The sequence below is a fragment of the Cyprinus carpio genome, chromosome A24 (genome assembly GCF_018340385.1).
Source record: "Cyprinus carpio isolate SPL01 chromosome A24, ASM1834038v1, whole genome shotgun sequence".
In the NCBI taxonomy this organism is placed as follows: domain Eukaryota; kingdom Metazoa; phylum Chordata; class Actinopteri; order Cypriniformes; family Cyprinidae; genus Cyprinus; species Cyprinus carpio.
The window spans coordinates 15,723,459-15,746,517 of NC_056595.1; the positions used below are offsets into that span (position 1 = coordinate 15,723,459).

The 23,059-nt window shown below is 36.6% G+C and overlaps 1 protein-coding gene across 2 annotated transcripts in view; it reads right to left on the reverse strand.

Moving 5' to 3' along the window:
- The window catches only part of LOC109099634 (catenin delta-2-like), a 249,903-nt gene that overhangs the window by 38,133 nt on the left and 188,711 nt on the right, over positions 1–23,059 (reverse strand). For both annotated transcript variants that reach the window (XM_042714368.1, XM_042714369.1), the window contains 3 exons: positions 18,672–18,855; positions 6,211–6,328; positions 3,083–3,268 (listed from right to left, as the gene is read on the reverse strand). In XM_042714368.1, the coding sequence (XP_042570302.1) occupies positions 3,083–3,268; positions 6,211–6,328; positions 18,672–18,855 (488 nt within the window). The remainder of the gene's footprint in view (positions 1–3,082; positions 3,269–6,210; positions 6,329–18,671; positions 18,856–23,059) is intronic.

The window sequence follows — 23,059 nt, forward strand, 5'->3', positions numbered from 1 at the left end:
ATGGTTCGCATTTTAAGTGAGTTTGATTCATGAATTAATAATCATTTCTCTTCCTCATGTTATGCTATATTATGCACTACTTCAGTTTATGTTATACAAACACTTTCTCCTCCAAAGTGTTCACTTTTAGCATCCAGAAAAATGGTTTCATTTTTATTTATCTCTTTTTTTTATAGGATTTTCTACAGCTATGACCACCAATAACATTACGGCATCTGCTTCCTAGCAACCATCAGTACCTTGACCTGGCGAACTCCTGAGATAAAATCGCTGTCATTCTGTATGGGTCAAAAGGTGATTGTAACCCCCTGCACATAAGCACAATCCCCACATGAGGAGATCTCTTGACAAATAGTGCCCTGAATACACCCAAAACCAGGCAGGAATGACGAGCTGTAAGTGTGCGTTCGAGACGTGTGGGTGAGTCAGTTTGAAAAGTGCTGGTCTCACAGGCTGACCTACTTTCAGGCAGAGCAACTTGTGAAATACCTCAGCGTCTTAAACTAGCTCTGGCACTCAGCCTCACTCTCCCTTCATTATTAATGAGTCTGTTTTCATCTCTCCCCCCGTTCCTGCTCTGAGGAGCGGCTCTGTTGTTCAGTCAACTGCTGGAGGGTGGAGAAGCCCCCATGAGGCTGCTGCTCTTCTCATACGGTGAGCACAGAAGAAATGGAAAGAGTTTGAGAGGAGACTTGGTTTAATCTGTGGTTTCACTATATGCAAACAATGAGGGCCTTGCACAATCGCTGTCAAAACTGTTTTCATAATTTAACAATGAAAAAGGTGCTTGCTAAGGATGGCATTAGAGTCAAAGATGCTGCTTACGTCCAAATCTATTAAATAATTAAAAAATTATGACACCTCTTCTATAATGAACATGTTTTGATAGATAGATATTAAATATACAGATATTAAATATATCTAAGAAAATACAAAAATGTGTCAAACCAACAAAAACTACATACTGTATCTAAGAACATGGATCATTTTGTGAATGACTTTAAAAGTTTTCTACGTTACATCATCTTGCACATCTGTCATTCACCCATTACTATTAAGTCCCTAAACTCTGGTGAGCAACATGAGTTTTTTTTGTCAGAAAATGTGTCTTTTTGGGCATCTAAAATGAGTCAAACCTGCCCAAATGCAACTCTTTCAGCTATTCCAAAACTCAAAACGAGAGTTACCCTCAATCTAAAAAATGACAATGTGATCCTAATGCTTCTTCTGAACTAACAGAGCATAAAACAGCATCTCAAATTGTTGAAAACTTTCTCTTCACCCATTTACCGTCAGCAAGCTTTGAGCATAATGAGCGCTTCATGCCCCATTTCTCAGAGTAAACTCAAAGAAGGGTATCAGTGCTTGGTGGGTTGAAATTGCTCTGGTTTACATACTCTCTCCTCTCAGTCAATTAGCTGCGCTAAACACCACTCTACTGCCCTTACAGAGCCGCAGCAGCACGCTCTGGTTTCCTGGGCTACCTCGCTGCCACTTAGTGATAAATGATTTAACAGAGTACATTAGCCTTCTGTTGCCCAGAGGCCCGGGTGTCCTCTTTCAAATCGTCTCGGCTGAAGAGAAGGTCCGGCACATGATACGAGAGGGAACCTTAGGTAATGGGGAGAAATGGCCCTCTTTACAGTCCAAGAGGTGGAGATAGACGACTCCAGTATCGTTGCATCTCCTTCCTTTCGGCAATCTGATTGGAGGAGTCACATCTGACTGAATGCTAAAACAGATCTTCAAACTTATATATGGGTTTTGAGGTAATGAGTGAAGGAAATACATCTTTGAATGTTCAAATGCAAAACACGACGCAAAACATCCCCAAACTATGTTTAATACAATAATGTATGCTGTCATAGCTTTGATGTATTATTCTGACTCTGACTGCTTTTAAAGTTTTACTGCTTCTTACTAGGCACGTAGCAACTAGAGGTTGCTGTGACGAGCATCTCTTTTGCAGCAAATGCAAGTATATAAGTTATATTCAGCTATCGGTGGCTATAGTATATTACCAGCTATTAGCTTCATGGCTCCTCTGGAACGGGGCATTTCCAGAGGGAGTTGTGTTACATAACTGCTCTCCCAGCTTCACGCTCCCCCTCCGTGTCTGCAAGGAGGTTCCTGGCTGACTTTTTCTGTGTGAGATTAATGAAGAGTTTCCTCTGCTATGGAGGAGGCGCCTGTAAAAAGGTTGTTTTTTTCCTCCCTCCTTTAGTCTGATGCCCACAAACACTGTGATTTATCAGCCGTAGAGCGTGTCACTGGGGAAACTCACTGTCAGACTGTGCGGCTCTGTGTAGGTGGTGAGCGTTACGTTTGCAGAGGAAGTAATTGATAAAAGGGCGGCGTGTAAATCTGTTATTTGGGGAACTCATTGAAACATAAATTGGTATTATTTTGAGGCAACGAGGGGTGTAAAAGGAAGTTGAATATGCTGATTGTGTTATTAATAGTTTGATATGAAATACCTTATTTTTTTTGCTGGGCCATCTTTCAAAAGCAGAGAAGCATTTTATTGTGAAATACAGCCTTCTTTCTTTAGTCAGTCAACACAAATTGACTTTCACAAGCTATTTTACTTCCATAATGTGACACGAGTGAAAATGATTTTCACATGATTTTTTGTTTTTTTATTTTTTAGATTTTTTGATTTTTGTTTGTATTTGAGTTTTTATTATTTAACATTTTAATTTATTTGATTTTTGTAATTGTTATATTATTTGCAATTTTCATTATTAAACTGTATAATATATCTATCTATCTATATCTATGTTATATTATCTATATATATATATATATGTTAATATAATAATTGTTATATTATTACACATTATATACACATACATAATGATATAGGATAACACCAAAAATATATCCAACACATTATTAATACAATAAGACTAGCAACAACAAAGAAAATATGCTAAAAACTGAACATTTGATTTCCTGTTGACTTTAAATAGCTTCTTTCATGGTACTCTGGACTATGATTTCCAAGTAAAGTGTGTTAGAGTGACATATCAGCAGGCGAGGGTCAAATTGCAGCCTGTAAATGCTGCTTTGGATGGCTCACCTGGTCCTGGGACTTCTTCTTCTTTTTCTTCTTTCCCCAGCAGCCCGAGGTCTCGCCGTCCTTCCCGCTGGAATCGCTACACAGGAGGCCATCCAGCTCGTCCGTCCCCATCTGCTGTCCCTGAGACGTTTCAGCTGCAAGCCGATACGAGAGGTTCCTCAAAATGCATACACAGTTTTCTATGGTCTGACGGAGAAAGAGAGAGACAGATATTGGGCAGGTATTAGTCTAGCACCACTGAGCTCTTGATAGAGCCCATCTGGCCAGAGAGGCCAAACTTCATCTATCCAACTCATGCTGGTTCTGAGACAAGAGGAAACACACATTTGTTCTCTCTCTCTCTCTCTCTCTCACACACACACACACATGCATGCACCCCTTATGCTGTCATAACAATTAACAAGTGTTCAGAAAAAAAGCAGCCTTTACAGAAGGCGTCTCAAACTACTAAAAAAAACAGGCATTTTATTTTATATATAAAATTAGAAATAAATAAATGAATTACTAAATAAATAAAAAGGAAAATAACAAAATATACAAATAATAAAATAAAATGTATCACTCAAATTCGTGGATAAGGTGATTTGACTTTAAGATCCCTGTATTAGAGAAAGACATCTCTAGGGCCTGTCAAAGACAGCAAGGTTACATCCTACAGACCTAGTTTCTTCTATCTTGCCCTTGCATTTTCCTCTCTCAATATCTCCCTTTCACTTCATCTAACTGTCTCATTTCCTCTGTCTCCGTCTTTCTCTGAGTGTTGGCTGGGAGTGTAGGCTGCATTGGCACTAAGTATATGAAAGTACTTAATTATATGTCTGACACGGTCTCCCATTTAAATGTGATTAAAGGATATACTCGCAGATGGGGAAAAATGACCAGCCAAATCCATTGGCTCACACTCCATTTAACAGGGTATTACAAGGAGACACAGCAGAGCAGGCACAATGCTTGACAGTGGAAAATAGAAAATAAATGCTGGCAAAATGATGATGAAAAATGAGCATTTTTCTCAATCTCCATGTTTTACTTTTTTCCCCATTAAGGAAAGAAGGGACCATGCTCTGCACAAATGAAAATAATGACTGTCATCAGAGAAACGCTCATAGAATTATTCACTGGCATTTGCACTGATGTACAGAAACATACTGACTTAACAACAGCCTTTCTCTGTGCCAGACACCTCTGACCTTGCATTTTCCAATGATTTTGAGGAAAACGTAACAAGTTCTGCTGAAATTCCCCTGGAATATCGCACCTGGTGAAATTTAGGGCAACACCATCTCTCTTACTGCCAGCCATTTACAAGGTCCCCATTTTAAATGCTAAAGTCAACAGGACTGAGCTTGACCGACCACAGGTTAATGGCACATTAAGACCATGGGTGGTGTGCTTTCAGCAATTATAGCTCTGCTGGGCCAACACCTGCGAAAACAGCTCTGGGCAAATCACCACACATAAAGAAATTGGAGTGATTAGGGTGATTGCTCTTTTTCGAAGCCAGTGTGATGGGTAAAATGGTCGCTGTTGCTTTTCTGAGCGTTTGTAATGTGTTAAAGCACACTGATGGATGAAAATGAGTGCCTAGTGCTCTAAAAGGAGCTAAACTGACATGTATAGGGAAGAAGAAAAGGTGTAACCACAGGCTGGAGGTTCACTTATAGAATTAGTATTTTTACATTTAAACGAAATTCAAAAGGTATCAGTAAAATAGGGACAAATGGCACAGTGGCGAAGCCCACTAGACATGCTTCCCAAGCTTATCGGAGTGTTTTCAACTCTCAAGTGCTTCAGTACACCTGATGGCTGGCCTTTTGCTCCGATCTGTATTTTTAGAGCAGCTGTATACAATGAGAAGAGTCTGCATATCAGTTTTTAGCGACACATGCATTAAACCAAAGTATACATTCTTTATTTTGCAGAATTTAAATGAAGATAGTTTAAAAAATGACTCAATGCTTTTTTTTTGTCCATACAATTAAAATCAGTGGGGTCCAAAACAATACTGGACCCATTATACAACCAAAGACAGTTGAAACATTTTTTCAAAATATCTACATTAGAAAGAAAGTCTTACATGTTTGGAATGACATGAGGATGAGCAAATTAATGACAGATGTTTCATTTGTAAGAGAACTGCAGTATCCCTTTAATAACATACACCAATGTTCTTAGCTTACCAGCTGTGCACTGCAAAGTATACTTTGTTATTTTACATGTACTTGAGGGTAAGCATACAGTGTGTGCTGTAAATTTCATCATCAGCATAATATGCGCATGTATGAGCACAAACAATTTTTTTTCCACAACTTTAGTTTAAATGAGTACAGAGACACCTTTATCGCTAATAACTTCTGGAGAGGGATGGATGAAGCTGTCTTGTGATCTGTCCCTTTAAACCTTTGAGCAAGTTTTAACGGTCTACATACAGCCTATAAAGCCTGAAGAAATATTACAAGAAATTCAAGTACACTATTCCCTGGTTTCACAGACAAGGCTTAAACCTAATCCTAGACTAAAATGTAAGTCTGAGCTGTTTCAACTGAAAGAAACTTGCACTGACTGATCTTTAAATATATCAGTGCCTTCGTTTTATCTCAAGATGCACACCAGTAATGTTTTTTTTCTAAGTACGTTCATAAAAAATACTTAAATGTCCTAAATGAACTATGGCCTAATCCTGGCTTAGTCTAAGCCCTGTCTGTGAAACCGGGCCTATGGTTTATTAGCCATGCTGTGAGTTTGGAAACTGTGAAGAGAGGTGGTTGAGAGTGCACCGCGAGGGGATTCAGACAGCGGGAACTGTGGGAAGGCTGGAATGCTCGCAAGTCTGAAAATGACCAGAGGGAAAGAACTGTGCCACGCTCCAGCATCCACACGCTCTGCTCTTCAATTCTCATTAGGATGGATGCATCCCCTCCACTCTGCTATTAGCAAGCTGGGCCTGACGGAGGGCTGCCAGTTAAATCAAGATTAAAGAACGCCGTTTAGAAGAGTGAGCCTTTGCAACCTTCAGACAGCAGCCAACCACAGAGCTGTTTATTTGTTACAGAACATTCCATGAACCTCTACACACACTCACAGACACTTACAGATGGAGATGGACAGATCCCGGGAGGAAAGCTTACCTTGCTATCAATCTCGCTGCTTCCGAGGGAAGTCTGGATGACGAATAGCAGTGTGTCAGTCAGACCCTCGCATTCTCTCATCCGCCGCCGAGCCTCCTCTCCTGCCGAACTCACATTCCTGAGAGAGAGATGGAGAGAGGGAAGCACAGGTCAGTGATGAGTGCATTAAATCAGGGGGATTCAATCACAAAGGTGCAGATTCCCTCCAGGGATACAACCCCGCTTTACACTGTACCACTGTGACAAACAAAATGCAAATGCTTCACATTTCACAAGTCACTCAAACAAATCTCTCCAAATCTCCCACCTTTGACATCTATTAATACATGAATCTATTAGCCTTCAGGAGGAGAATCATTGACACTGCTAGATATCTGACTGTTTATTTTAGACAGTATAACAGTGGGAGAGCAAGAAATGGATATTGGCATCATTTCAACTGGATAATCCAATAAGGATTCTGATTATTTTGTTTATTGAAAAAAATCAATCAGGTGCGCTCTGCTGAATATGGACGAGGAGCGACTGTAATAGGCTTATTTTACAAACACAAACACAGTGTTCTAACCAAATACAACATCTGCAAGTTTCAAGTTATTTTTCTGTCCACGCTGAAAAAGAAAACGCTGTAGAAATTGAGAAATCTCATCAGATTGGTTTATCAGAATATATTTGATGTTTAAAATGTGATTGTGGGACCAATGAGATTTCATTGTGGGGCAGTGACAATATGTTTCTACAAAATATTAACGCGTGTTCAACATTGATAATAATAAGAAACGTTTTTAGCATCAAATCAGAATGTTAGAATGATTTCTGAAGAATCATGTGACATTGAAGACTGGAGTAATGATGCTGAAAATTCATCTTTGCCATCACAGGAATAAATGATGTTATAATATCCAAATAGAAAACTTATTTTAAATTGTAAAAATATTTCATAATATTAATGTTTTTATTGTATTTTCCATCAAATAAATGCAGCCTTGGTGAGCATAAAAGACTTCTACAAAATGTATGTTGCTTGTCGTGGCCACGGCTGTTTAGGACAAAAACATTTAAGATTTATTGCTTGTCATGCCACGTTAGGACTTGCTATAATGCATTCAACGTCTCTGTGCAAATGAGACAACAGCAGGCATTAAAACTCCATCCACATGTCTATTAGACACACAATAACAGCAAATCATAGTTCTATTAAAGGCTCTATTTCACATCATATCAATGTACTGAAAAGGGTTTGATCTCAGCTAAAACTCCCTTGTGGGTCAGACCGAAAGAATATGACACACGTGTGTATCTTTGCCACACCACATGAAACTGCCTTTGGGAAAACGGCCCACTCGTAATAAGAAAAATTCACTCACATCAACTGTAATGGGAAACGGGATACATCACACCATACAAGAACTGAATCAACTGCAATGTATCATTTATTGGAACTGCCTTGCCTCCTCCTCTATAATACATGAATATACGTGAAAAGGCATTGGAAATACATAATTTAGCCTGCATATGGAGCGTTTGAATTACAAACGTATCTATTTAGTTCCTTTATGGCCCTGCTTTATTATGTCATTAAATATTCAATAGGCCTGACAGCTTCAGCTTTGGAATTTAAGACCTATAATCTAATTTGTTGAGCAAGTTTTCATCAAAAGTCATGCGAGGAGGCAAGGCTTACAGAAACACTCATGTCACAACAGACATGTTTCATTTGAATGAAGAAATTACTATTTCATTACAACAGACACCCCGAGGAACGAGTCACGTGCTAAATCATTGGATGTTTATGAGGTTAGGCATTGGAAACCTGTGTGTGGTAGTACATCAGAAAATCTTTCACATAAATTATAGCTTAGATAGACAAAGTCATAACCCTTCAAGGTACCTCTCACTTCAAGTACCTATCTCTCTTTGACCGGGTGGCTTGGGGGACGTGAGCTTATTGATATCCATTCTTTATTTTTATTTTTTGCTTAATTCTAGGCAATTAATGACAGTTATTAATGTGCTTGTGTGAGAACAAACACACTAATTAGTCATGTCGCCCTTTTCTTAAGATCCACCGCAAATGGTAGATGGAGGGAAAAGCATGTGGTTGCTGGTGTGAGTCAAATCAGGATGAGCGCAGAAAAAATGACATAGTCAAAATGACATGATGACGCTATCACTCCCACTGAAGATAAAAATCATTTAAACCAGGGACCAAACATATAATATGAAAAATTACATTTTTCATAATTACAATAGGAATTAATATCACAATTTCAGATTTCCATTCAAGCTGTCTAATAAGTGACAGACTGTGACATTGAGATTACTGTCATCAGCTTCTTGTCAAACTTACAAAATCAACCAATACTCCTATAAATGGATAATGGACAGTTTCTGTTTTCAGTTTGAGATAATATTAAGTACAATTGTTTTGGGTAAATATGTCCTTTCAGCTTTGGCAGTTATCTGATCTGTTACATTAGATTATAAAATAATAATTATTAAAAACAGACTATGATGCATGTTGCTGAAGGAGGTTCTGATAAACATTTGCATTCACTCCGCCATGTAGCTGTATAAGAGGCCCAACTCACATCCCCCAAACCATGACACTTCCTCCTCCAGCTTTCACTGACTTCTTTACGCACTTGGGCTTCAGTCTTTCCTCAGTTTGACGCTGAACAGTGTTTTCCATCGGACCCAAATAAATTAAACTCGCTCTCATCATTAAAGTGAACCAGTTCTCCTCTCTCCACACAATACGCTCCTCAGCAAAGGTGAGCTTAGCCTTTTGATTCTTTCTGCTGTTGAGCGGCTTGGTCACTGCAGAGTACACTTTCAGTGCGAATTCTCTTAAACTTGCTGAGACAGATCCTTACCCTGTTCAGCGATAACTGGCAAGCAATTCCAGCTGCAGTGCTGAACCGATTCCCCATTGAGAGTCTCCACATTATCCTGTCCTCTCATGAATTTGTCTCACCTGCACAGCCAGCCTTTTTGAGGAACTTGAATTAGTATCATTGTAAAGCTGCAATATTTGAAAAATCACAGATTTGGAATGACCAGCTTCTCTTGCATTGGTTGAAAGGGGCATCCCTTTAGCCTTTATCTGGACAACCTCCTGTTGCAGGCTTTCAGTCACTTTAGAGCAGCCCACCTCCTTGCAATCTCAGTGAAAATTAGAGGAATGCTGCTAGTTAAATAGTTTTTGTCATATAATTAAGGAAATTAGCATCAGGTGCCAGATTAACACCAATAACTTAGTTTTGTAATATAATTAAGGAAATAAGCATCAGGTGCCAGATTAATAAGCATCAGGTGCCAGATTAACACCAATAACTTAGAAGTGTTTTTGAATTTTGACCAGAGTTATTTTTGTGTTTGTGTGTGTGTGTGTGTGTGTGTGTGTGTGTGTGTGTGTGTGTGTGTGTGTGTGTATATATAAATATATATATATATATATATATATATATATATATAATATATATATATATATATATATATATCCTTGAAAATGTATTTTCTTTAAAATAAATGCCTCTTGGTCTGATATTTAATGCATGCATTCATACATTTTATGTGACTTAAAATAACACTACTTAAACTGCTATAATAAAACAAATGTAACAACTGATACTCCACTCAGGTCAATAAGAGGTAAAACACTTTATACATGGACATCTGAGTTTAGTTCTTGGCATGAATCGGTGCTGTTCTCACTTAAAGGAAGGCTCAGTGGAAGCCTTTTGTGCAGGAAATTAAACATCCAAGCACCACCAGGGCCATATGGGAAAATAGTTAATCAAAGGTTATGCTAATGCACATCAGGCTGAGAAGAGCTCTGGGCTCCCAACGCCTGCCTACCCTTTATGCAATAAAACAGATATGCAGGAGACATAAATGATGAGACATTACTATTCATAACCAAGAGAGTAAGACTACCCAAACCAGATGTCAGAAAACACAGCTGCTGTGCTTTTGGTCAGATTTCCAATTTATTTCTAGTTATTTAAAATTCATCTCTGCCACAGAGCAGTCTGTGAAACAAGCTTCCTAATATTTCAAAATAAAGTCTGTTTATACTCATTTTAAATTGAAAGTCGGACCCTCTGCTAATGTCACAGGGAACGTCTCGATAGATCATTTTGATAGCGTACACTCGTTTATAAATGTGAGAAGTAAACCACACAATTGCATGCGCACATGCCTCTGTGACCGAAACAAATTGGAACAAACTTCATGAATTATTGATGATGACACCATATAACAGTGGACAAAGCAAAAATTACTTTCTGTGAAGTTTTCATCCAATGTACAAGAGAGGAGGATGCAGGAATGAGAAAAGTTTCTTTATGTTTGCTTTTAGAAAGGACAGAGTATATATGCAAGGTGTAAACAAACAAACAAAAAAATTATAATTTTGTTTTATATTTATTTAAGTTGCCATGATATATCTAAAATTTAAATCAATACCTAATTATTTTATATGTTATATACAATTATATAGATACTATTTTTTTGATTATATATTTTATCTAAATTCCTTAGAAATACCCATTTCTTTTTAAGCAGTAATATCACAGATTTTAGATTTTAAGTCATGGCAAATTATATAATTAATGATATAATAAAACAATACATATAATTAATTCATCACAGATTTTAGATTTATATAAAGATAGATAGATGAATAGATTAATAGATAGATAGATAGATATATATATATATATATATATATAATTAATTCAGAATAAAATAAAGCAGATGAATTTAACAGATATATATATATATATATAAATCCAACCCTTTGACTCCAGTAGTGAATCACAACAACTTTCCAAATCTAGTAGTAATTCTGGGTTATTAAACAGTCAAATAAGTCCTATTAACAGCACACAGAGAACATTAATGGGAAGAGAGGAGACCTCAGGGTTTGAGTTCCTCCCTAAACAGAGACCACTAACATCTTCTCCCTCTTCTGCCTACACCAGCACCAATTAGCATTTCACTTCCCTTGGCCTCCCTCTCCCATTTCCTCTTGGCTCACAGCAGTTTTTGCGAATGCATCAAACTCTTCCCAGCCAGTATAAGAAAAGGTGTCCTGAGGAACACGGGGAGCCCTGCAATTGAGACTGAGCTCAGAGAGATGATTCACTTGTGATGGTGAGTGATGGATGTGACTGAGGGTGGGTCTGCTCGCAGTTTGGCAGGAACGTAGATGATGCATCATGCCGGCCGAGAGGAGAAAAAGAGAAATTGTTTCATTACTTTTCAAGGTGTGTCATGGTGGACTGATATCAGAGAGGGGGAGAGGGAGGGCGGCAATTAGAGGACGGCGGCGGTTTGATTTATCAGAGCATCATTTTGATGGAGTATTCCAAAATGATGAAATTATTTAATACATCCCCCTCAGCTGATGCTGCGCAGGGTACTCTGATGCTGACAGGGCAGAAGTGCAAAGTGGCTGATATTGTCCATAAAGCATTTCAGTGTGAATATTTGGCTGGTAGAGAACAGCTAGACACCTAAAGATAAGCACGTAAGGAGTGCTGCACCATTGTGTGCTGAGTGAGGATGTGTAAGAAAAACAAACAGAGATAACGGAGCATTACACTACTCTCCATACATGATATAATGACACTACAAAGGATGCTATTATTATATAAATATAATACAATAATATTATATAATAAATATAATAAAATACAATGACCATTTTTTAATTATTAGCTTTGTGTGACTCCACAATCACTTTATTCTCACATAATAAAACAATAAATAATTAAAATGAATAAATAATTGATAATATTAAATAATAAAATAAAGCTAATCATTAATACATAAACTGACATTATGTACCAACAACAACAATAAAAACACATTTATGTAATATCAATTTATTTTATTAATTATTAGCGTTGCATCACTCCAGTCACTTTCTTCTGACATATTAGAATTAATAAAATGAATAAATAATAACAACGGCAATAATTAATAAATACACACTTGAGTAAAAATATAATAATAATAATAATAAAACACAAATACAAAATGTCTTTTTATTTTATTATTTACTTTAATTTATTACTTACTTATTTTAATTACTTTATCTTTGCATCACTTATATAATTACATAATATAATAAATAAATAAAATGAGTAAAATAAGGCTAATTAATAACTAATTTAACATTAAATATATATATATTTGGGTTAAATTATTGTTATTATATTTTTAACACAAATACATAATGTCCACTTCTTTTATTACTTACTAGCTTTGCATCACTCCAGTCACTTCTTCTCTCAAATTAGAATAAACAGTTCAATTTCAGAAGCAGGAAGAAGCTGAAGGCGGTGACATTACTGTAGCTAATAATACTGCAATAATTACAAGAAGGCCTAATAATGTATATGTTTGTCTGACTGAGATTCACGATCATTGCTGAATAATCATGCAAATGAGCCATCCTTCAAACAAAGGGCTGTAAAATTTCCCTCTGAAAGTTGAAGTTCCCACTGGCTCACTGATGCCTTGGAGGTGTGAACTTGTCAGAAGTTAACAGGCCACTACATCAGTGACCTCTTTCTCTTCTCTCATCATCTTCTGCTTCGTCTCCTGGTTGCTGCTTGTGTGGGACTCACTAAGTCCCGGGGCCGGCACAGCCGCACCTGACAGGCCTCAACTACAGTCATGTCTTCACTTTACACCTCGGAGAAAACTCTCCCAACCACCACAGAGTCAAAATAACATCTTTGGAGTTCAACACTCTTCAACCCGGAAGAACGTAATCACAACTCCAACACCACCAAACCTTCAAACCATCGAGACTTTCATTCAAGACTGCATCTGGTTGCTCATTTAATAATCAAGGCAGTGCAAGTATCATATATTTAACTAAAAGAAACAGAGGTTTAGTATAAGCACTAGACCCTGTTGTAAAACAGCAGTGATGGTTTCTGCTCAGATCTTTAACCGACTCATTTTCCAAAGCTGCATTCTTTGGTTTCTCTAATGGTTTCATTCTCCCACTTTAGCGCCAATGTGTATGTATGCATGAGTGTGTGTATATTTGTAGCAAGGTATACTCCAAACTGCTGGATGAACAGATTAGTTGATGGTAATATTAATTCTATTAATTAATTAATTATATAATTTCACTTTGGGGCTAATTTGCAACATAAGAAAGTATTTCTACAAACAAGAGTGAATGCTTTAGGGATGAAAACCTGAAATTTGTGTTGATATAAATGGAATGGTAGAATCCAAACTGGTGAATTATTGAAAATTAATTTTGTTAGTTCATTTTCCATAATTCAGTCATCCAATTTTAATTAAGAAAGTGGCATGCCAAGAATGCCAATGTTGGTAACTCAACACAAATGAAAAATCACTGCAGTCAGCATCATAAATGAAGTTTAAGACTTATGCGAGGTCACATGATTCACAGTGAATCGTCAGACGTGCTCCAGCTAATTTGACACAATTAATGAGCCCTTTAGATTTTATTGCTTATTCATTCACTTCAATTTAAATTTCATTTGAATTCTGTCACTCGCACACTCCATCTAATTAATTAGCACATTTTGTTAGCAAATTACTTATTGAACACAATTAGCACTGTTTTCAATCAAGCACACCTTAAAAATTCCTTACAAGGAGAAACGTCTGCTCTTTAGTGTTTTAATGGCCTTGGTTAAATGAACTATTCAACAGCTACAATGTGCTCTTGTAAAAATAAACTCAAAACACTCATTCGGGTGGTGACCACTGGGAATATAGAGGAAATGTCACTGTCAGACTGACTTAGTATTTAAATGCTAAACAATTTCTAAACCTTGTCTGCAAGAAGCAGATTTTGACAGATTGCCTGTTTAGATGAATTGTGAGGTTTCATGACAGCAGCCAAAATGAAGACGTGCCAGGTCTCTAGTCGGCTGACACTAGAGGTAGGGTGGTTACCACGGTTACAGAAGCCAAATGGCAAGGTGAGCTAGAAGCACCAGAACATCTGGAGCACCAACAGCACAATTTCCCCCTCCTGCAGACCAACACGGACCTCCACAGCTGCTCAAATACTAAACACAATCACCCGCTGTGAGAAGAGAGCTGCTTCAGTGTCTTATAAACCCTATTAAACAGTGTTTATCAGCCACAAAGATAATAAAAATGGACTTTTATATATATATTTTACAAATATATTACAAATTACATTTGCAGAAAATGAACTTGAAGTCAATGTGAAAATCACGTTGTGAGCAAACTAAAGCAGTAGCAAAAAACTAAAGAAATCACAGCATTGTATATAATAATGTCATTATTTCAGAAGATCAGGTTTTCACAAGGACATTTTTTCACGTTTATTTAATATTTGAAATATTCAAACATTTAGGGTAGTTTTGCAGTTTTTCCCATCAACTAAAATATTTTTGTTGGCTAAAAATCAGATGCTATTTTAGTCAAAGTAAAGTTGACTAAAATGAATATGGCGTGACAAAATAAAATGTAGAGGATATTTTCATCAAAAGCTATAACTAAAACAAAATAAACAAACAATCTGAAAGTTAGCAAATTAGCTAGAAACACAATCTGCATCTCATCCATGGAAATGTGGCTTATGTTTCTGTGATCACCAGATCTCTCAAAAGGCACAGATTTTGTTTATTTGACAAGTATAAATGTGCTATGAACTGTTGATCATGTATGAATAAACATTCAAGGCAAAGGGTTGTGAGTCAGTGGTGCTTTAGTAATTTCCAGCAACATTCCGCACAGAGCACAAACAAACTCATGACAGGTCTTTAATGCAGTTTCTTGGGAAAACATTGAGCATAAGTCAGCCTAAACTCAAGATATAATGTTTACTCTTTGATCTCACTATAGGAAAAGTGCATCTTGCCTCGGAAACAATCCCTCAATCAACATTTGAGGGATGGAGGGAAGCTCTGACACAATTATGAAAGGAAAAGATTCATAAGAGCGGGCAGCCGTTCAGGATCGAATAAGATTCTACTGACAGCTGGTGAGCTGCCGAATCTAAACAGAGCATGGAGCTGTTTAACTGTGTAAATGGCTGATTCATCCATTCACTGAAGTCTGACAGAGAAAGCGAGAAGGAAAATCCAATGTTGTGATGCCTTTTTGGGATGTCATGAGGGATTGTGTTTTGTGGCTGAGAAAATCTCTTTCTATTAGATTGATTTCTGTGCCCATGGAGACCCGCAGGTTTCAGAAATTTGATTTCTGCTTGTGGAAGTGATTTACAGCAGCAATGTGTAAAGTCCCATTGGGACGAGGCTCAATTCCAAAAACACTGCTTCACTGATTTTTAATGGCTTGCTCAAGTGTTCCCACCCTCAAGGGTGAAAAAAAAAAAATCCCACCCTGACGAATATCATCAATTTGAATTGAAGTATTTAATTGTCAGAAATTGGGAGAAATTGTCAACTCGACTGTCTCCAAAGTGATACCCAGAAGAGACAGCGAGAATGTAATGTAAATGACTCAGTAAAATAACCATGAAATATTTTCGGGGCACCTGAAATATTTGAAGCAAAGCATGCTGCATATTTCAGTTTTAATGTCCATTATGCTTACATGTTAAATAAAACATCTTACCGGCTCATTAGAGTCATTCAGTTTTGTTCATAAGAGTCAGTTGTTTGTGAACTGAACTACAATGATCATGCTTATGTTTTTGATTTAATAAAAATAACCTGTACATTACAGTCATTTCCTTGTAGATCACAAAACACATGTTTTGATTCACTAAAAAGAACTAGAACTTGCAGGACATTTGTTCAAGATTTGTTCAAAGTACAATAGGTTGCACTAGGTTTTTGACTCACTGATCAGAACAACATACGAGTCATTTGCTCATGAATCACACCACATAAGTCTCGCTGCATGTTTTTGATTCAATAAGAGGAATATGTTCATAAGAGTAATTTGTTGTGAATCAAACTACACTGGTACTGCTTTTTATTTATTATTCATTGAAAATAACTGTTCATAAGAGCCATTTGCTCATGAATCAAGTTACTATGTTTTTCATTCTCTAAAAAGAACCACATCATATGAGTCATTTGTTCTTGAATCACACTACACTGGGCTCACTGTATGTTTTTGATTCACTAAAATGAACCCGTTCATAAGAGTTATTTGCTTGTAAATCAAATAAACTGGTCTTGCTGTATTTTTCACTCAGAAACTGTTTATAAGAATCATTTGCTTGTAAATCACACTACACTGGTCTTGCTGTATGTTTCTTATTCACTAAACAGAACCTGTTCATACAAGTCATTTGCTCTGGTCTCGCCAATTAACTTTTGAGATTAATTTGTCTTTTTAGTGGAATTTGTATGTTTTATGTTTTTGATTTACTTTTTTGATTTATTAATAGGAGTTATTTGTTTGTGTATTTTGCTTTTGTATTATAGTTTACTGTTTATGAGTCACTAAAAAGAACTGGAAAGATTGTGGAAATATCACTGAAAGAACTGTGGAAAGATTACTCGGAAAATCCATATTAGATTTCCAAACTCATCCGTCAGATTAAATAATCACAGCACATGTATTTACTAAACTATCATAAGCAACTAGCTGTGCAAATGAATGAAAATGTAGTAGAGGATATGTGTGGTCCACAATCACACAGTCTGCATAAGATACACATTACACTTCCTTAAGCGTGTGCGTATCTGACAGACTCAAATGCGGAGGACGGTAATTGCCTCTTTACAGCGCTCCTACAGAAGATGATTTGTTGAAACACAAGACACTGCCACTCACTCTGAGGGGTAATTCACTGCTGGAATCAAAAGCAGACTTGTCATTTAGAAAAAAACTAAAATCAGAGGATTATACGACTGTTTGTATTTGTATTTCAGTGTGTATTTCCATACAGGACATGCACATAAAAAATCTCTTATAGAAGGTAAAAATATTATTGATAACAGCTAAGTTTTGTGAATCTGTCTAAGTATGCCTTAAAAAAGTTTCAATGTTTAGGAAATCTTAAAAGGAAACTTGGAAAGCAAACAAAAGCAGCGTGTTCCTCTCACAGCACCGACTTTAATGTAGTTTAATACTGCGCTGTTGCTATGGATACAAGATTAAAACCTTATGTGAGACTGAAACTCAACCCAAGAGAATCAACACTTTCTCAGTTATTTTTCAACCAACTCTTGACAACAAGAAGCAATGTATAAATCACAACAAGCTAGATTTGCACTTCACATAAACATCATTATGCATTATTGCATAAATCATGAATCAGATGCTTTGTGTCCTCTTCCCTGACGCAGAAGAGACAGGAATGATATGGTAAATCTTTACTCAACATGCCAAAGCCATACAGGTTATGATTCAGTTTTACCTGCGGGCAATCTAGAGTTATGAATGAACAGAACAGACGTGGCTGGGGAAAATTGCTTGTCAGGATTGTTCCTCTTTCCGTATGGATTAGGAAGGAGGTGTAAAAATACCAAACTCTTGTTTTTTTTTTGGTCAGTTCATTAAAGGAACCATCGTTCTTAGTGGTCCAGATATGAAACTCTCTTCTCTACATCACGTGGCCAGCTGCCATAGAAACAACCACACTGTTCAGACCACAATCTGTTCTTAATGAGAGATCTGCCTTTTACAGCCTATTTACAATCTTTGGGGTAGTGACTGCATCTGCGTTCCAAACAGGAACCGTATGTGAACTGTTTTGTAAATGCAATCTGGGTTTTAGTTTCACATGTATATGTGAATAAAATGTGCAAAGTAGTCTATCTTTTTCTGTCAGCATTAATTTCTTTGAGGTCAAGAGCTGCCACTTAGATGAACATGTCAATATATGCTGTTGTTCAAAAGTTTTGAGTTGATAAGGTTCTAAATGTTTTTAAAAAAGAAGTCTTTTATGCTCACCAAGGCTGTGTTTATTTGAAAAAAATACATTAGAAAGAACAGTTTGAAATATTATTACAATTAAAAATGACTGTTTTATAATTGAATATATTTTAAAATGTAATTTATTCCTGTGTGCTGCTTAATTTTTTTGTGGATAAATTTTTTATTTATCTTTCATCAATTTCTTTGACGAACAGAAAATGAGTGTACACTCTTCATTACACAGTTTCTGTGTAATTCCAACTTTAAGTCAGTCTTATGTAGAACTACACATTCATATCAATGAGGGAATTTATGCACAAATGGATCTGTGAACAATCCACACAAAACAACAATCTGCAGTCATGTTGTTCCAAACCCATATGACTTTAACTCTGTGATGCCCATTTATTTTCATTATATAGACAAAAACACTATGTAAAATATATTTTTTTATATTGTACAGAAGTCATACCGGTTTGGAATGAAATTAGAGTTTTCAAATGATGACAGGAATTAACATTTTATGGTGAACTATCCCTGTAAACGAATGTTCTTCCATCCTAAAAGAAAAGCACCCACATACTCACCTCAGGCAGCCGGTGGCATTGCGAAGTACTTGAGATGTGTGCATTTGAAGCTTGCGGTCCTCCTGATGTGGGGACACGTCCCAGGTGGAATGGGGTATAATCACGGTGTTGGTCAAGACAGCTAGAGCGTCCTGGATTATAGGCATCTTCAGAGCATCACACGAGGACAGGTTCCACAACACACCTGCAGAAGACAAACACATAAGCGCAATGTTTGGCATAGCAAATAGATAAAGCCATCTCAATTGCAACCTTTGTGAATCATATTTGAAGACAAACTATTAAAGGAATAGTTTACCCCAAAATGAAAATTTAGTGACAATGTACTCACCCTCAGGCCATCCGAGATGTAGATGAGTTTGTTTGTTAATCAGAACAGATTTAGAGAAACGTAATGTGAAGTTGAAAATTCAGCTTTTCAACTTCACATTACGTTATTTGATGGACTGGAGTCATGTGGATTATTGTGATGTTTTTATCAGCTGTTTTGTCTCTCATTCTGACGGCACCCATTCACTGCAGAGGATCCATTAGTGAGCAAGTGATGTACTGCTACATTTCTCCAAATCTGTTATGTTGAAGACATATGGATGTCCTGGGGGTGAGTAAATTTTCAACTAATTTTCATTTTTGGGTGAACTATTGTTTTAACGTTTATGTGGCGTATACTTCGAGACCCCTGCTTGAAAGCGACTGCAGCAATGCACAAGAAATAATGTTTTTCTATTACTACTTTTTCAGAGGGGTAAGAACATTGTCAATTCTGTGGTTGAGCTAGCCAGAGACAGGTTTTGACAACGTCTCACACAGACTCGGAGACCCACACAAATGTAGAGCTGAACACCAGAGGAAAAAAAACAAACATAATTTGACAAGCTTTAGAGCCTGTGGTCTCACATTACAATGGCGGACTAACAGCATTTTACCAAACTCCTTCACAGCTTCGCCAAGACTCAGAGGGAGGACTTATGTAATATGATTTACTATATGCAATTCATATAAAACAACTCCTCTGTACTGCACAAACCTTTAGATTAGATCTGAGAGATTGCATTTTTTAAATAGATTAAAATGCTACAACAAACAGAATTTCTTAGTCGGCTAAAATTAAACAGCCTACATACAGTAACAAAGCTAACTTTTACAAACTATTAAAAACATGCCAAGGCTTAATATCTTTGGTTCCACGTACTGTAGCACATCACTGTTATTGTTATCACTGCAGCCATTAGAGATTTGTCAAAGCCATTCTTGCAGAAACATGATATTTGCCTCAGACAGTAATTTGGATGGACATTCTTGCAGAAACATGATATTTGCCTCAGACAGTAATTTGATAAACAAATAGAAACGATGGAGAAGAAAAGGATGGAGTCATTAGCATTTATTTGGTCAAGACCTTTTGTTCTTTAACATATGCATAACTCTGATATGCAGTTCGATGACGGCTACAGTATGTTGAAAGATCTGAAGGATAAAGTGTGAGGCAGATACTGTATATTTGCATATATTTGTGTGGGAGGTATGTCCTAAGCTAGCAGAGATCAACCGGCCATATTCTGCGGGCATAACAGTCATGTGAATACACAGAAATCTCCTTTATGACTGGTAAGAAAAGCGCTTATTTTCATGTTTTTAACAAGAAACAATGCACCTAATTAGACTTTCAAACATGCTAATTACTGCGTCTCTCCCTCCAGATCCCAAAGACAAAATTCATATAATTCTACAGTTGACTAACAATTTCATCACGACACAAGGTTTCATCATTTTGTAAGCAAACATCTCAAGACCTGCACAGGCAGCTCTAATTTTCGTATGTCCCCATGGTGATTTGCCACACATAAAAGATCAAACACACTGCATTGTGGGATGCAGTATTTTCACAGCATGTAATTTAATGTACATACACTACCATTTAAAAAGTTTGGGGTCAGTAAGATTTGTTAAAAAAAAAAAAAAAAAATTAACATTAAAGAAATTACATTATATAAAGTTCACTCAAAAACAACCAAATAGTTGATGGTAGCCATTGACTTCCACAGGATGGAGAGAAAAATAAAAAATACTATAGAAGTCAATGGCTGCCGTGAACTGTTTTGCTTCCCACATTCTTTAAAATATTTTCTTTTGTTTTCACCAGAAGACAGAAACCCATTCAGGTTTGGAACAACTTGATAGTGAGTAATACATTTTAATAGTAGTTCACAATATTACTGTAGGGGAGACTTTATTAAAACACCATTAAAACAAATTATTAACTATAAATAGTAACTAATAATTAAAAAATCTTACTGACCACAAACTTTTGAGCAGTGGTGTTGAATATAAATTAATAATAGAACATATTGAGCAAGCATTACAAAATTCCAGGCCACTTACACCATCGATCATCAGCTTATTTCAAGTTGCAACAAGATGAAACTCTTATTAAGGCTGTAGGAGGTCAATTTCAAGCAGTCAATACCAAAACATCCAGCAAATGAGAAATAACCAATTTAGCCATGTGTGCAGCTAATTAGCCTATCCTGAGCTCATCAATATCTCACCTGAGAGAGCTCACTGTCTGAGGCAGTAATTTATCCTGACAGATGTTATATCACAGAGGATAAGTCTAATTTAATCCTAAATCTCCAGAAAATGCTAATGTTTAGCAGCTGCAAGGAGAGAAATGTATTTTTGTAGGACACTTTTCATGCTAATATAAAACCATAAATATTGCCAAACACAACAATAATGTTCTAATCAGAAAACAGCATAGTAGCTTGAATAGATGCATGCTTTTAGCATGCTCCTGTTTTATTAGATTCACTTTTCCATAGTTGCTTAACTACACACAACTCTCTTTGTAGCTGGAAGCATTATCAAATTTGCTCAAATATTTTATAAACAAACATTCAAGGAAAAGGGTCAAATTCTGTGAAGCTTTACGAACTCTGAAAATGGACATTATATTTATTTGTTTAGCAGAAGCTTTTAGACAAAGGGACTAAATACGCAAAAATACTAGCTGCATTTAAATGCAGAATTTCAAGAGATTTAACAAAGCACAACAGTGATTGACCACTTTTCACTGGCCTAGTGATAGCAATTCAGCAAAAATAAATAAATAAATAAAAATAAATAAACAGTTATTTAAACTATTTTTATTTAACTTTATGGTTACGAATTTACTACCAATAATTTGTGCTCTAAATTATGGACTGTGCATCAAAGCTTCAAAAGAGGTGAGAGAGAGAATGAATGAGCTCAGGAGAGATTCATACACAGTTCATACACAGAAGTTTGGCTTAATCTCCCCTCCTGCTGTACCGAATGAACGGCCTTGCAGGGGTTCTGCTGTTGCCTGTAATGTGAAGAGCTTCCTGCTAAAAGCCACTTTGTGTCACTCAATGCTACGAAAAAATTAGCAGATGTCAGAATGGAAGACAAACTCTAAAAACAGCGATGATGACTAATCGCAGAACACATATGCAACCTATTAGAACGAAGCCAACCTTCAACATCAATCCAGCCACTCCTTCTCACTGTCCATCATCTTCACAAAGGACACACAAAATGAGTCAGACCAAACTTCTATTTCTCCAATTTGCTTATCTTCACTTTTCCTCTCATTCTATGCCCCATTCTCTCTCTCTCTCTCTCCCTCCATTCTTTAGGAAACTACGCACTTTTATGAGTCAGTATGAAGAGGTGGCAGTTGAATAGTTGATGACGCTGACCTTGCCAGCTTCTTGCTCTCAAACACACACACACACACACACATACACATCAGCTGTGAGCCTTTATTTCCAGAGCCCAGGAGGACCGGTTGTGGCTGATTGCATGTGATGGCGAAAAACATTTCATGGTGCTTATTCTGATGAACACCTCACCTCTTCACCACAATAATCAGTTATCCGTCTTAAAATTCCATTCACCATTCAATGTGGAAGTAAGCAACTGAATGTGGTAGATTTTGGTTTATTAGCCACTATATGTAAATAAGCAGAGGAATAAAGTCCTGTAAACCGTAAAAATATTTGTGTTACAAACCATGTGTTTATTAATTGCAAAAATACACTAAAACAATATGATAAGAACTACAATATCAAGCAGAATAACACGTTTTGTACATCTAAAAATAACTGGAAATGGATGATACCGAAAACCTTGCACATTAATGACTGCATCAACTCTTACAATTAAAAATAAAGTGCATCTTAATATATATACGTTTATGAAGGTTGTGCTTCTTATTGTTGTCAGTTTACTTCTAGTAGTCTTTCGTGGTTCATTTTCTTCTTGACTTTCACTTTCTAAAGTCTTTGAAAAAAGCATGCATTCTGAAAAGGGAAGAACAACCTTGATTGCTGAACTGAGAGAGTATCTAATCAGAGACCGCTTCT